General features: G+C 39.9%; 1 protein-coding gene across 3 annotated transcripts in view; it reads right to left on the reverse strand.

The window, feature by feature from the left end:
• The window catches only part of LOC123772837 (transmembrane protein 208), a 57,761-nt gene extending 44,737 nt beyond the window's left edge, over positions 1–13,024 (reverse strand). The window contains exons 1-2 of one of the 3 annotated variants that reach the window (XM_069323218.1): positions 12,919–13,024; positions 106–261 (exon numbers count right to left, since the gene is read on the reverse strand). In XM_069323218.1, the coding sequence (XP_069179319.1) occupies positions 106–261; positions 12,919–12,924 (162 nt within the window). In that variant the 5' untranslated portion in view covers positions 12,925–13,024. Of the gene's footprint in view, positions 1–105; positions 262–12,866 lie in introns of all 3 variants that reach the window. The other 2 variants (XM_069323219.1, XM_069323220.1) reach the window with 2 other exon arrangements.
• Positions 13,025–16,069: the final 3,045 nt, after the last annotated feature.

Below are 16,069 nucleotides of genomic sequence, written 5' to 3' on the forward strand. Positions count from 1 at the left end.
AACATTTGAATTTTGAATTTGAATTTCACATCATTAAAAAGCATTTACAGTCGCTCATAGATACTCCAATCTATTTCCTTCTCAAGTTGCAGGGAGTATACATACCAAGTCCAGTGCCGGGAAACTGCTGAAGAAGAGCATGCCCACGCCAAAATATATGCCAGCTGTACCTAGGATCATGTTCCGGTAGAAGTTGAGCGTGTCCGTATTCTCCTGCATAATTTGCTTTTGCCCCTTGGTGCCTTGCTTCCCTTTTTGGACCTGAAAAAGTGGCATGTAAGACGTTGTGCATTAATACTTAGTTGCATTTGTTAAAATGGGGAGAAAGGAGTTTAGCAGGAAGAGAAAGGAGTGGGAAGAAAGGAGAAAAAAGTTTAGCCGTCCCCTTGGTGTAGTGGTTAAGATGCTCACCTGGCGTTTTGCGAGCACTTTGTCTTGGGTTCGTATCCTGGCCAGGGAGGATTTACTGGGCAAAAATCCTTAACTGTAGCCTTCGTTTAACCCAACAGTAAAATGGGTACTGGGTTGTTAAACAATTTTGCAGGGTCATATTCCGGGGAACATAGGATTAAGGACTTGCCCGAAATTCTACGCGTGCTAGTGGCTGTACAAGAATGTAACAACTTTTGCATATATAAATAAATAAATAAATAAATAAAAGGCAATAAAGGGGTACCTCGGTTTAAGAGTTTAATCCTTTCCTGGAGACAGCTCGTAACCCGAAAACTCGTAACCCGAAGCTAATTTCCCCATAAGAAATAATGGGAAATGAATTAATCCATTCCTGACTACCCCAAAGCCTCACTTCAAACTAAATTTTATACACAATTCATCAAAATTTACACTACAAACCTATGTTCAAGTTATTACTTACCATTGCTAATGACTGCTGTTGGGATATGGAAGATGGTGAGGAGGGGGGGGGAGGAGGAGAGGTGTTACTGTTTAGAAGGGGAGTTCCCTTCCATTATAACATCAGGCAGTGATGACCTCTCTGAGGTGCATTCTCTGGCATGTTTCGCCTGCATACCACTAGGTCCTGGGTTGTGGCTCACTGCTCGATGTTCTCACAATAAATCTGTCCATGGAAGATTGTTTTTCTCTTCTTCGCAAGATGTCTCTGTAGTGAGGCATCACAGTGTCATTGAAAAGACTAATGCAACGGCCTACAACAGCTTTCATCTGACACCACTTCATAATGGTTGTGGAAAGGACATTCGCTGCTGCCTTATCCCCCTCCACTGGAGAAACATTCTCAGCTGGGTCTTCTTGCTGTTCCTTTTGAAGGGCTTGGAGTTCTTCAGTGGTCAGTTCTTTATTGTCTTCTTCCACCAACTCCTCCACATCATCACCATCCAATTCCAAGCCCATTTGCCGGCCCAGAGTAACAATTTCCTCAACAACAGACGCATCATTTACAGGCTCAAATCCCTCAAAGTCTAGTTCTGTCACACATTCAGGCCACAATTTTCTCCAGCCAGAGATCAGGGTTCTTCGAGTCACTTCTTGCCAGGCTTTGTCAACGAGTTTTAAAGAACTACAAATGTTATAATGGTATTTCCAGAACTTTTTGAGAGCGCGGTTTGTGGCTTCAGTCACTTCAAAACATTTCCTAAAATGTGCCCTTTCATAAAGTTTCTTAAAATTCGCTATGATTTTCTGGTCCATAGGCTGAATTAGAGGAGTGGTGTTAGGAGGAAGGAACTTTACTGTGCAAAAATTACTGTATCTGTGCAACTCACCCCTCAGTTTACCAGTGCCTCGCGCCCAGTGACTATCCCACGTCAATTCTTCACCGGATTTTCAGTGTTTTGTTGGATTTTTGGTCATTTGACCATAAAAGTTGTTATTATATATCTCGCCATGGGTCCCAAGAAAGCCAATGGTAAGGTTTAACCTAAGAAAATAGTGCGGCGTTTCAGGTGATCGAGTGGCAACACTGAAAAATGTATACTCTTTTCACTGTCCTGACATTAATCTTCGATGTACGTATTTCATTTTTGTACCAATGTGTTCGCAATAGAATGTTCTAGAAGAACATACATATAAAATGCCACACATGGATGCATTAGACCGGTACCAAATAAAAAACTACGTCGATTACACTTGTCGTGTCAACAATACAATGGTCTTACCTCGATGGTGCACTGCCATGCCGTTCTCCCAAATAGGCTATGCGGCTATTAGAGAAAACGGAAATTTCAAGGCGGACATTTTCAAACTATCCCAAAGTCGAGTGCATAACAAATAGAGTTTATAGAAATATTTTTTCTCGTGACTCTTGAGCGAGTCCGCTGTGCGACCTCAACACAAAAAGTGGTAACGCTCTCGAGCGCCGTGGTAACGCTCTCGAGCGCCGTGATAATGCTAAAGTGTTAAGAAAATGTGTGAAGTATGGGAAGAATTGCAAAGTTTTGTTGAAAAAACTCACCCAGATAAAGCTGTAGCAGGCCGTTGCATTGACCTTTTAAATGACAATGTGATGTCTTACTACAGACAAGTGTTAAAATGTAGGGAAAAACAAGTGTCTTTAGACAGATTCTTAGTAAGACAAGCAAGTCCTAGTGGTATGGAGGCAAAACGTGCCAGTGTGTGCACACCAGTGAAGTCCTCACTGCCTGATGTTATAATGGAAGGGGACTCCCCTTCCAAACAGTAGCACCTCTTCTCTTCCCTCCTCAACATCTTCCATACGCCAACAGCAAGGTAAGTAATAACTTGAACATAGTTTTGTAGGTTTATTTAGATGAATTAGGTATAAAATTGTTTGAAGTGGGGTTTTTGGGGTAGTCAGGAACGGATTAATTCATTTCCCATTATTTGTTAAGGGGAAATTAGCTTCGGAATACGAGCTGTCTCCAGAAACGGATTAAACTCTTAAACCGAGGTACCACTGTATAGCTAGGGAGAGTAACTATTGTGGGATTGTGCACCACAGCTACTGTATGTATATGTGAGAGTACCTGCAAGATTTAAACGACCTGTGGATTAGAGGGGGCACACATACGATGCCCAGGGGCGATGGTAAACAGACACCATCTTGGCAAAAAAAATCCAGCATAGGCCACCATTGTGAGGGGGACCTCAGTTACCCAACAGATACCATGGTGAGCGCACGTGACAAAATTCCAAATTTTAAAATTCCAAAATTTCAAATTTTTGTCCAAGATGACCTGGACAAAAGTATATGGAGCACCACTTGGCAAATGGAATTTAATGTTAATAAATGCCATGTTTTGGAATGTGGAATTGGAGAACCTATATATTATGTGAGAAATCTTTAAAGAATCCTGAAAAAGAAAGAGATCTAGGGGTGGTTCTAGATAGAAAACTATCACCTGAGGACCACATAAAGAATATTGTGCGAGGAGCCCATGCCATGCTTTCTAACTTCAGAATTGCTTTTAACACTTTCCTGGATTTTCGACTTGGACTTGCGGGCGGTTTCCCTAACCGCTTGTCGGATCACGACGTAAATTTACGGACAGTGTTATATTGGGTATTTACTACTCGATCGACTTGGGGTTTGTATGAATATGTTTGCCATTAAATTTTTGTTTTCTCTAATAGGCACTGTGCCTATTTGAGAAAACGGCAATGTATTGTAACTTAGAGGAGAGACTATTGAATTGGTGTCACAACGATGGTAATCGCGCACTCCACACACTCTTGTGTTGGCCGCGATCATGATTCTACATTTATATGCATATGTCTGTGTAGAGAATTTTATTCCGAACACTATACAAACAAAAAAAACGGAGTGAATCAAGTATAAACTTGATAAAACATGAGCAAAGTAAAAACTTTTTACGCTCACGGGTAAAAACACGCGTAAGATTCGCGTAAGATTTTATTCGCCGCAAATTTATTTGACGCTCTGTTGAACAATTCTACCCATGTTCTTATAGAACTTTCTATTGAGAACACATTGCTATAAAAATGAAATACGTAGCTCGAGAAATAATGTCATGACAGTGAAATAAGTATAAACTTTCAAAGCGCTGCATCACAACAGTGTCGTCGCTGCTGAAATCACGGCTAACGCTTCGCCCAGTTCCCACACTCGTACGGAACATAATTAGACATTGATAGGCATATGTCTGGGTGGGGAATTTTATTGCGAGTTCAGTGATACCAAAATAAGCGCTGTAGGATGACTGTGAGGCTGGCAACAAACGAAAGAGTATGAACATTTACTTCCTGTTTGGGTGTCACGGCGAGTCATCTTCGTGTTTATTTACTTCGTGGTGGGATACCAAATGCTTGGGTGACATTTTATGCATATGATCTTGTAGAGAAAAGTTGTTATTAAATATCTCACCATGGGTCCCAAAAAGCCAGTAGTAAGGATCAAAGCAAGAAAGCTCATGTGAGGATGACAATAGAGGAAAAACAAGAGATCATTAGGAAGCATGAAAATGGTACACGTGTTGCTGAACTTTGTAGGCAATACAACAAAGTCACGTCAACGATATGCACTATACTTAGCAAGAAAAAGGACATTATGAGTGCTAAAGTGGCAAAAAGCATAAGAACAATCACGAAACAAAGACCACAAATACTTGAAGAAGTGGAAAAGTCGTTATTAATTTGGATACACGACAAGGAGTTAAAGGGTGATAGTGTTTCAGAGGCCATCATTTGTGAGAAAGCCAGGGTATTGCATGAAGACCTTGTAAAGAAAACCCCTGGAACGAGTGATGCAGATAGGTAAGAGTTTAAGGCAAGCAGGGGACGGTTTGAAAAATTTAGAAAAAGAGTGGTATCCATAGTGTTGCGAGGCATGGGGAGGCTGCCAGCTCAGACAAACCAGCCGCTGAACGATTTATTGAAGAATTTAAAGAGTTTGCAGAGGCTGAGAGATACCTACCACAACAAGTGTTTAATTGTGATGAAACAAGACTGTTCTGGAAAAGATTGCCTAAGAGGACATACATTACCAAGGAGGAAAATTCCTTGCCCTGACACAAGCCTATGAAAGATAGGTTTACGCTTGTGCTGTGTTCAAATGCGAGTGGCGATTTGAAAATTAAACCCTTGCTAGTGTATCATTCTGAAAATCCAAGGGTTTTCAAACAGTATAAAGTGCAGAAGAACCAAATGTGTGTGATGTGGAAGGGTAATTAAAGGGCATGGGTGACTAGGATTTTTTTTCGGAGTGGGTGAATGAAGTGGTGTGCCCTGCCATAGAAAAATATCTGCAGGTGAAACATTTGCCACTCAAGGCCCTGCTTCTCCTCGACAATGCTCCTGCTCAATTCATCTCCAGGATTGGAAGATGAATTGATGCACAGATACAGTAAATTTCTCACAATAAAGTTCCTTCCTGCTAACACCACTCCTCTAATTCAGCCTATGGACCAGAAATTCATAGCGAATTTTAAGATATTGTATGAAAGGGCACTTTTCCGGAAATGTTTTGAAGTGACTGAAGCCACAAACCTCACTCTCAGAGAGTTCTGGAAAGACCATTTTAACACTTTGGCGTGCCCCACGCGCCACCCCTCAACTGTGCGATTTGGGTCCCAGCGTTTCACGGGAGCGCGCGTTGATTCTGAAAAGTGTATACTCTCTTCAACTTTGTCACCTTAATTCTCGTCCTACGAGATTAAATTTGGTATCATTGTGTTCGCAATAGAATTCTCTACAACACTAAATGCATATAAACTCCAAAAGCCCAGCTAATTACCCACAGCAAACAGAGAAAGTGCGAACGAGTTACCCAGGAGCACGCAAAAGCGATAAAATGTGTTCACTCTTTTCACTCTGGTCACCTCAATTTTCGTCCTAGGTCTTTCATTTTGGTATCAATGGGTTCGCAATAGAATTCTCTAGAGGAACATTAGCATATAAAATAAAAAACCCGGTCACGCTCCAACCGCCGGCGAGTTGAAGACGGGCCACGCGTTAACTGCGAGCGAGCGCCCAGACGCCTTCCAGGTACACTCCCAATTCCTGCCCACAAATGTTTAGTATTTAGTATTTTAGTATATGTAGTATTATAGTTTAGTATTTTTTGTGTAGTAGTTGTACATCACATAAGCATTGTAGATAGCCATTTTCTTCATCCATTTGTGAGTTTTCCTTATGAGGTGATAATATTTGATCATTTGGTCAAAATGATCAACACCTTTCATGTTTGTATTGTAGTCACAGATTGAATTCGGCTCGTTGACAGTTACCAAACAGTCCCAAAAAAATCGGATAAAAACCTGATTTTTGGCAATTATTTTAGTGAATGACGCAATACTGCGTCATCCCCGAGATTACCGACAGTAAACAGATGACGCAATGCTGCGTCATGCCCAGGCGAAAGTGTTAACATCTGTAGTTCTTTAAAACTAGTTGACAAAGCCTGGCAAGAAGTGACTCAGAGAACCCTGATTTCTGGCTGGAGAAAATTGTGGCCTGAATGTGTGACAGAACTAGACTTTGAGGAGTTTGAGCCTGTAAATGATGCGCCTATTGTTGAGGAAATTGTTACTCTGGGCCAGCTTGGGCTTGGAATTGGATGGTGAGGATGTGGAGGAGTTGGTGGAAGAACACAACGAAGAACTGATAACCGAAGAACTCCAAGCCCTTCAAAAGGAACAGCAAGAAGACCCAGCTGAGAATGTTTCTCCAGTGGAGGAGGATGAGGCAGTAGCGAATGTCCCTTCTGCAGAAATTAAGAAGGTGTATCAGATGTGGGAAGAGATGCAAACTTTTATTGAAAAGACTCACCCAGAGAAAACTGTAGTAGGCCGTTGCCTTAATCTTTTCAATGACAATGTGATGCCTTACTACAGAGACAGCTTGCGAATAAGGGAAAAACAAGCTTCCATGGCTAGATTTGTTGAGAAAATCAAGCAGCAAGCCACAACCAGGACCTAGTGGTATGCAGGCAAAACGTGCCAGGAAGTGCACACCAGAAAGGTCCTCACTGCCTGATGTTATAATGGAAGGGGACTCCCCTTCCAAACAGTAACAACTCTCCTCCTTCCCCCTCCTCACCATCTTCCATACGCCTACAGCATTCATCAACAAAGGTAAGTAATAACTTTAACATAGTTTTGTAGGTTTATATAGATGAATTAGGTATAAAATTCAGTTTGAAGTGAGGTTTTTGGGGTAGTCAGGAACAGACTGATTCATTTCCCATTATTTCTTATGGGGAAATTTGCTTTGGAATACGAGTTTTCGGAATACGAGCTGTCTCCAGGAATGGATTAAACTCTTAAACCGAGGTACTACTGTATTTCTTGCACTATATATGTTGATGAAACATGGTGTAAAACACGTCATCTCAGATTATTGGAGCAAAGACCACTGTGCTCCAACATCTTTATTCAGGAAATATATGGCTCGAGACAGGTTTCTGATACTCCTCAGGTATCTTCATTTTGCAAGTAATGAAGACCAGACAGAGGATGATATACTTTGGAGAGTGAGGCACGTTCTGAGTGAACTTACTGGAAAGTTCAGAAAATTCTACATACAAGCTCAGAAGCTGGTGAGTGACGAATCCCCCTGTGCTTTTCAAAGGGCATGTTGTCTTCAAGCAGTATATTCCCTCAAAACCCCACAGATTTGGATTGAAATTCTTTGATCTCTCTGACTGTGAAACAGGAATTGTGCTACACATGATTCTCTATTCTGCTACCAATGTAGACATTCCCGGTAATGACCAACATGGTTTCTCAGGTAGTGTGGTGAAGACACTGATGGCAACATGGCTGAACAAAGGCCACCTTTTATACACAACTATTATACAAGTCCCTTGCTAACTAGGTTCTTGCTTGAAAATATAACTGGAGTGTGGCACAGTAAAGGCAAAAAGAAGGGAAATGCCTGTGTTTGACAATAATACTGTAGTAGGTGACTGCCAGGTAAGAAAAACTGATCAAGTACTCTCAGTGCGGTGGAAAGCCAGGCGAGAAGTGAACATGTTGACAACTATTCACACTGGTACAATGGTGAACAGTAGCAAGGTGAACAGAACAATGAAACAAGCAATATATAAACCAGATTGTGTTATGGACTATAACAAATATGCATTTGGTTGATAAATATGACATGATGGTGGGCGCTGTCAAGTATGTATATAAAACAGTGAAATGGACCAAAAAAGATGTTTTTCCATCTTGTTGATGTAACCATGCTGAACAGTTTCAATATGTATCTGGTGAAAACAGGTCGTAAACCAACATTCCGTGTGTGTTTAGTTTTTCACTTGTGACAAAGTTACTAACGAAAGTTTGGCAAAAACATTTCTGGTATACAAAGACCCATTCGGAACCCAGTATTGCACCATGTTGCTATACACAGGCTCACTCACCTACAGGGAGGGCTTTCAAGTACACAGACTAAAAAATTTGCCACCAACTGGAAAGCGTACAACAGCCCAACGTGAGTGCATTGTTTGTAAAACCACACAAACAAGACCACAGAAACGTAAAGTGGTGCCAAGATGGTGTGAAGTCTGTGCCGTCCCTTTGTGTCATGTCAACTGCTTCAATGACTACCACAGTCATTGCCTCGTAGGGGGTGAGGGCCCTCGTAGCCTGGTGGATAGCGCGCAGGACTCGTAATTCTGTGGCGCGGGTTCGATTCCCGCACGAGGCAGAAACAAATGGGCAAAGTTTCTTTCACCCTAAATGCCCCTGTTACCTAGCAGTAAATAGGTACCTGGGAGTTAGTCAGCTGTCACGGGCTGCTTCCTGGGGTGTGTGTGTGTGTGGTGTGGAAAAAAAAAAAAAAAAGTAGTTAGTAAACAGTTGATTGACAGTTGAGAGGCGGGCCGAAAGAGCAAAAAGCTCAACCCCCGCAAAACACAACTAGTAAACACAGTCTCCAGGACTTCTAAATGTCCAATAATGGTGCAAAAAGCTGTACATATTGAGTGCGTGCGTGTATATATATTGATGAAAAACCTGAATACATATTATATGTTGTAAAACAAAACATTGTGTACCCATAATTCTGGTACTAATGTGAGTGTGTATTGAATGTATGCAAGTTGTATTATAACACAACATTAGGTGACAATATATTGAACAATAGCAGTGAAAAAAATTGTAGTAAAATATGCCTAAGACACTGTAAATAATGCCGCGAAAATAAATGTGTGGCAACTGACTGCTTGAAGGCTGAGCACGATGCCACCGGGACGGATGCACAATGCTCGAGCGCACACTTGCTGTGATGTCATAGTCAAATTTATCGGCTCATGCACATCATTGGTAAGTCAAATTAATTTTTCTTTTTTTTTCCAGGGGAACACATTTGAACATTTTTACAAGACAAAATATTTTTTTTTTCTTGCACCTGGGCATGTTGTAGACTATAATCACAAGAGCAGCCCAGGAGTTAAAATGTAAATATATATATATGTAACAGCTATTGTGAACAAACCTGAATGGTCCCCAGGACTATATGCAACTGAAAACTCACACCCCAGAAGTGACTCGAACCCATACGGCCTCGGAAATAGCCTCGGCTACCATCCTCTTTTGTCCGGTCGTGTTGGTCGAGCGGTTAAGGGATCCTGTACGCCAGCAGAGTGCTCCTGGCAGTATGGGTTCGAGTCACTTCTGGGGTGTGAGTTTTCAGTAACGGCTATTATTTAGTGATGATAGTATTACGGAAGGTTAACTGTGATAGACTGTGTACAATGTTCAGATATTGGTGAAACAAGGGTGCTCAAGATGTTCACAGCACTAGACACATAGCCACAACACACTGCCATTGTTTGGTCCATCTAAGAATCTTAAAACTACTTCTCATGTTCTTTTACAAAATAAACTTGTGGAAAATTATTCATTTACAGGATTTAATGACAAGGATTCTGATAATAGCAGCATTGTGGCGAGAATTAGCGATGTGCGTAGTATGGTGGGGTGAGGAATCTTGGCAGAGAGGCGACATCGACGGCTGACAAGCGTATGACAACTGCTATGCAGTTTTGATGCACCAAACCACCTTACTGGTTCGTTATGGTGAACGAAAATGTAGATACTTATATATTATGTGAATATATAGTATATTAACAGCAAAAGTATTCTTTTATTTTTTATGAACATAATTGAATTACTAATATGCACACCATACTTTTGATTATAGCAATATTTCACACATTTTATTATATAATTATATCACACTACACACTATTGAATAATACTATTGCAAAAACATGAAAAAATCAATCAGTAACATTGAAATAATTAAGTAATATCTTTGTGGCAACTCCCACCTGACGGCTCGGCTGGAGGAGACTGGCCAGCGACGTGTACTCTTTCAACGTCTGTACCTTGCCAGACTTCCTCGCCCTATTGTGGCCAAAATATGTCACCTACAATTGTTTTTTTCCTGTGATCAGGGATCACATTTTAACAATCTTAGAAGAAAAAATACTATTTTTTTTTCCTTGTGCACAGCGGTGTTGTCGGCTATTAATAGCTGTTGCGTCCAATGGTTAAAGCAAGGTGCCGCAACACTGAATGCAAAATGTTGTTGCTCAATGGGTCAATGTAAAAAGTTAGTGAACATGGGAGTGGCCGAGAGGAATCATTGGCAATGGCCATTTACAGATTTTGGTGGCCCACGGCCTGCCACAGCATGGCAGGCCGTGGGCCACCAAAATCTGTAAATGACTCCCCAGTCAGTCATGTGATGGCAAATCCTCAAACTATCAGGTACTCCAAAACCACTAAAACGCATCGGGTACTCCAAGACCACTAAAACCCATCGGGTACTCCAAGACCACTAAAACCCATCGGGTACTCCAAGACAACTAAAACACATCGGGTACTCCAAGACCACTAAAACACATCAGGTACTCCAAGACCACTAAAACCCATCGGGTACTCCAAGACCACTAAAACCCATCGGGTACTCCAAGACCACTAAAACACATCGGGTACTCCAAGACCACTAAAACCCATCGGGTACTCCAAGACCACTAAAACACATCGGGTACTCCAAGACCACTAAAACACATCGGGTACTCCAAGACCACTAAACACATCGGGTACTCCAAGACCACTAAAACACATCAAGTACCCCAAGACCACTAAAACACATCGGGTACTCCAAGACCACTAAAACACATCGGGTACTCCAAGACAACTAAAACACATCGGGTACTCCAAGACCACTAAAACACATCGGGTACTCCAAGACCACTAAACACATCGGGTACTCCAAGACCACTAAACACATCGGGTACTCCAAGACCACTAAAACACATCAAGTACCCCAAGACCACTAAAACACATCGGGTACTCCAAGACCACTAAACACATCGGGTACTCCAAGACAACTAAAACACATCAAGTACCCCAAGACCACTAAAACACATCGGGTACTCCAAGACCACTAAAACACATCAAGTACCCCAAGACCACTAAAACACATCGGGTACTCCAAGACCACTAAAACACATCAAGTACCCCAAGACCACTAAAACACATCGGGTACTCCAAGACCACTAAAACACATCAAGTACCCCAAGACCACTAAAACACATCGTGTATGCCAAGAACTGTAAATTACAGCCATTTACTTGGCTGTAATTTAGGTAGCACTGATGCCGACATCTGCTGCCGCTGGTTGAGACTCATCTTTGCAACACAGTTATTCTTGCTAACTTTTCCAAGATAGGTCGGTCTAGCTTTCTTTTGAGTGAATGTAAGACAGTTATGTTTTCCGAGGGACTACACTGTGGTGTCGTAACTATGACGATCACCTTGATACTGTTCTCCCCCTGGTCGGGGAGGTTGCCAAGATATCATTTTCCTGGCTTGCCATATACACAATATTTATCTTGCATAGCTTATTTTGCAGGTTTACCTTGTTACTTAATAATTAATAATTAATAATTACCTTGTTACTTAATAATTAACCATATTCTTTAATAATTACCGAGAAATTTTATACACAAATTTCTGTAAATAATGATTTTGTAATACGCACATATTATGTGCCTAGATATACTGGCCATGGGAAGATCCTACAGTAGTGCAGTATGGTATATTTTTCTGGTATTGTATAATAAGTGGCGTATGTCCTATAATGTGACAATTTAAAAGAAAAATGTTGAAATTGAGCAGTTTTCAAGATCATGCACAACAGAACTAACCTTTACCTCGATACACATAAGCTAGATATAGGTAACTTCAAACCCCACAATGGTTAAAACATATTATAACCATACCTAACTTAACCAAATGCAACCCAACTTAATCCATCCCAGCCTAACCTAGCCTAAATCTGCCTAACCAACTGATATAAACAATTTTAACAATTAGAAAATGTACAGTACAATTTGACCATACCCTGGTGAGCAAGCTAAATTTACCTGAGAGCCACTGACAACAGTGGCCTCGACGAGGACAGGAAGCTGGCAGCTTGTCGATAATCCTTGATAATAAGATAATAATCCTTGTCTTGATAATCTTTTCGAGTTGGATTTTGAAATTCAACAATGTCTTGGAATTTACGACTTTGGTAGATAGACAGTTCCATGGGTTAATAACCCTATGGGTGAAAAAGCATCCCCTGTTCTCAGTCCTACATTGTGGCTTGAAACTGTTGCTCCGTGTTTGTGTTACATCTGAACTTCTGAAGAAATTGTCCGGATGAACATTCTCCAAATTGTTCAGTATTTTAAGTTTTAATGAGATCCCCCCCCCCCCTGTCATGCCTGGTTTGCAGTGTTGCTAGCCCTGTGACCCTCAACCGTTCCTGATACATGAGAGTTGACTTAGCTCTGGAATGATTTTTGATGCCCGGTGTTGCACTTTCTCCAGAGCAGCAGCTATAAATATATTGATTCATGTAAACACCGATCATATGACTTATACTCTCTCTTAGACTTATTTCAATACCTTACAAGGCAAGCATGATAGAGAAGCGGACACAACAAGGTGAAGGCCCTACCACCATGATGACAGCAAGTGAGGTGACGAGCCTGGCTGAGATGGACAACAACTGAGCGGACCAGCTGACTCTCTCTTAGAGGCTCGTCTGGCCGACCTTACTTCCCACTTATACTAATGCAATTATTTTTTTCGTAAATATGTTTTATACAGTCTAAATAATTTAAAATTTACTTTGAATTTATATTAAATATTAAAAACAAATAATGAAAATCTTATATGCTTGAACAAATGGACTTTTTGCTTATTAGGAAATTGTTATTATCACTCGGATATAACAAAAGTGACAACAGATGTGATGTCAATACTAGATAAATAGATTTATTCTTTGCTACCTAGAATCAAAGTAATAAACATTATTTTACAATACAGTATACGAATTTATATATAATAAACATGTAAACTAGATACATTAAGCTAATTTAATTATAATTCTAATTTTTTATTATAAATCTGAATATTGCTCGACATAACCAGTTTAAGATATCTAGATTGCCACATGTAATTTAGATATCGTTTGATATCTAAAATGCAATTTTCGTTTATTTATATATGAGTTCTCGTAAAGTCACTAGCACGCAAAACGTTTTGGAGAGGTCCTTCATCTTAATTTTCCTTGGAATACGAGTTAGTTTAGTTCATTTATTATGCACCCCATACCCATCTTGTGGGCGGTAGTGGAAAGGGCTACAGAGGCACATAATGGGCTCAGGGACTGAACCCCACAATTCATTTAGCTAAGCAAGTTACAATCTTGATAAGCTAGTTACAAAATTCAATATAAGTCGTCACATTAACAATGGGTTCGAGATCGACCTAAAGTACAGTTTCTAAATTAAGCAACTGACATATGTGGAGAGCTAGTGTCACAATTGATATGTTTGTCCTGCACACCGCCTCCCATCCAGTGGGCAGCGGTGGATAGGTTACAATCACTTAGTTACTACCTACAGTTAGCAAACTGGGGATATTTGGCTAAAATTTCTGGTAGCAGATCATTTTGAATGAAATATTGACACATCGCTGGAACATTGGTTATAGAATTGTCTCTAAATTCACGTATCTTTTCGCACTCCATCACATAGTGACGGAGGGTGTGCGAATAATTTTGTTGACACAGTTTACATTTGGTCAGGTCTACATCAGCAGATAATGAGAATTCCCAGAGATACTTGTAACCGAGTCTAAGCCGAGCAGTATTTTTTTTATTTTTTATTTTTTATTTTTATTTTTTATTTATATATATACAAGAAGGTACATTGGGTTTGTGAGAATACATTGGATAGTACATTATATACATTCTTGTAAAGCCACTAGTACGCGCAGCGTTTCGGGCAGGTCCTTAATCTAGCAGATAATTTTAAGTAGGTAAGTTCAATCAGAATTGATAAATGATAAAGATACATTACAAGAGAAAAATGAGATGAGAGAGATAAGTAAGTATATTAAAGTATATTGTTATATTAAAGCTCTAATTGATTACATTGACAGTTTGATTAGTAATTTAAACAAGGTTAATAGACACCATACAGCAGATTGACAGCACATATAAGACAGCAATGATCACAATGGTAAAGATGTTCAGATTGGGTACATAAAGATTGGAAGACTGGGTAGCAAAAGATACAGATAAACAAGATTTATAAACACCATACAACGGATTGGCAGCACATATAAGAAAACAGCAATGATCACAATGGTAAACATGTTCAGATTGGGTACATAAAGATTGGAAGACTGGGTAGCAAAAGATACAGATAAACAAGATTTATAAACACCATACAACGGATTGGCAGCACATATAAGAAGACAGCAATGATCACAATGGTAAACATGTTCAGATTGGGTACATAAAGATTGGGAGACTGGGTAGCAAAAGATACAGATAAACAAGATTAATAAACACCATACAGCAGATTGCCAGCACATATAAGAAGACAGCAATGATCACAATGGTAAAGATGTTCAAATTGGGAACATAAAGGTTGGGAGATTGGGTAGCAATTGATACAGTGCAATTTTAAGGCAAAAAGTGAAAAACTATGAAGATGAAATTATGTACTTTTTAGTATTGATTTTGAATGATGTAAAAGTTGGACAGCTTTTCAATTCAGTAGGGAGTGAGTTCCATAAACTGGGTCCCTTTATTTGCATAGTGTTTACACAGATTAAGTTTAACTCTGGGGATATCGAAGAGATATTTATTTCTGGTGTGGTGATAATGGGTCCTATTACATCTGTCCAAGAAGAGTTTCAGACAAGGATTTGCATTTAAGAACAGGGTTTTGTAAATGTAGTTGACACAAGAGAATTTGTGGAGTGAGATTATGTTTAGCATGTTTAGGGAGTTAAACAAGGGGGCTGTGTGTTGTCTGAAAGCAGAATTTGATATTATTCTGATAGCAGATTTTTGCTGGGTGATGATGGACTTGAGGTGGTTAGCAGTGGTTGAACCCCATGCACAGATACCATAGTTGAGATAGGGATAGATTAGTGCATAATATAGAGAGATGAGAGCAGAGTTAGGAACATAATATCTGATTTTGGAGAGTATACCAACTGTTTTAGAGACTTTTTCTTAGTTATGTGTTGTATGTGGGTACTGAAGTTGAGTCTCTTGTCTAGGAATATGCCAAGAAACTTTCCATCATTTTTATTGCTAATGTTTACATTATCTATCTGAAGCTGAATTGCATTTGTAGATTTGCTTCCAAATAAAATGTAGTAGGTCTTTTCTATGTTAAGTGTTAGTTTGTTGGTTGACATCCATAAGTGGACTTTTTTTAGTTCATTATTAACAACACCATTTAGTGTATGTGGGTTGGGGTTGGAGTAGATGAGGGTAGTATCATCAGCAAACAAAATAGGTTTCAGAATGTTAGAGACATTAGGCAGATCATTAATGTATATAAGAAAAAGAAGAGGTCCCAAGATGCTGCCCTGTGGCACTCCAACAGTTATTGGTAGAATGGGAGAGATTATATTATTGATGGTTACACATTGGTGTCTATCACTAAGATAGGATTGGATATAGTCCAGTGCATGGCCTCGGATTCCATAATGATGGAGTTTACTTAAGAGGTAATCATGATTAACAGTAACAAAGGCCTTTCTCAGGTCAATGAAGAGTCCAATTGGAAACTCATTTTTGT

The sequence above is a fragment of the Procambarus clarkii genome, chromosome 12, assembly GCF_040958095.1.
Source record: "Procambarus clarkii isolate CNS0578487 chromosome 12, FALCON_Pclarkii_2.0, whole genome shotgun sequence".
Taxonomy (NCBI): Eukaryota; Metazoa; Arthropoda; class Malacostraca; order Decapoda; family Cambaridae; genus Procambarus; species Procambarus clarkii.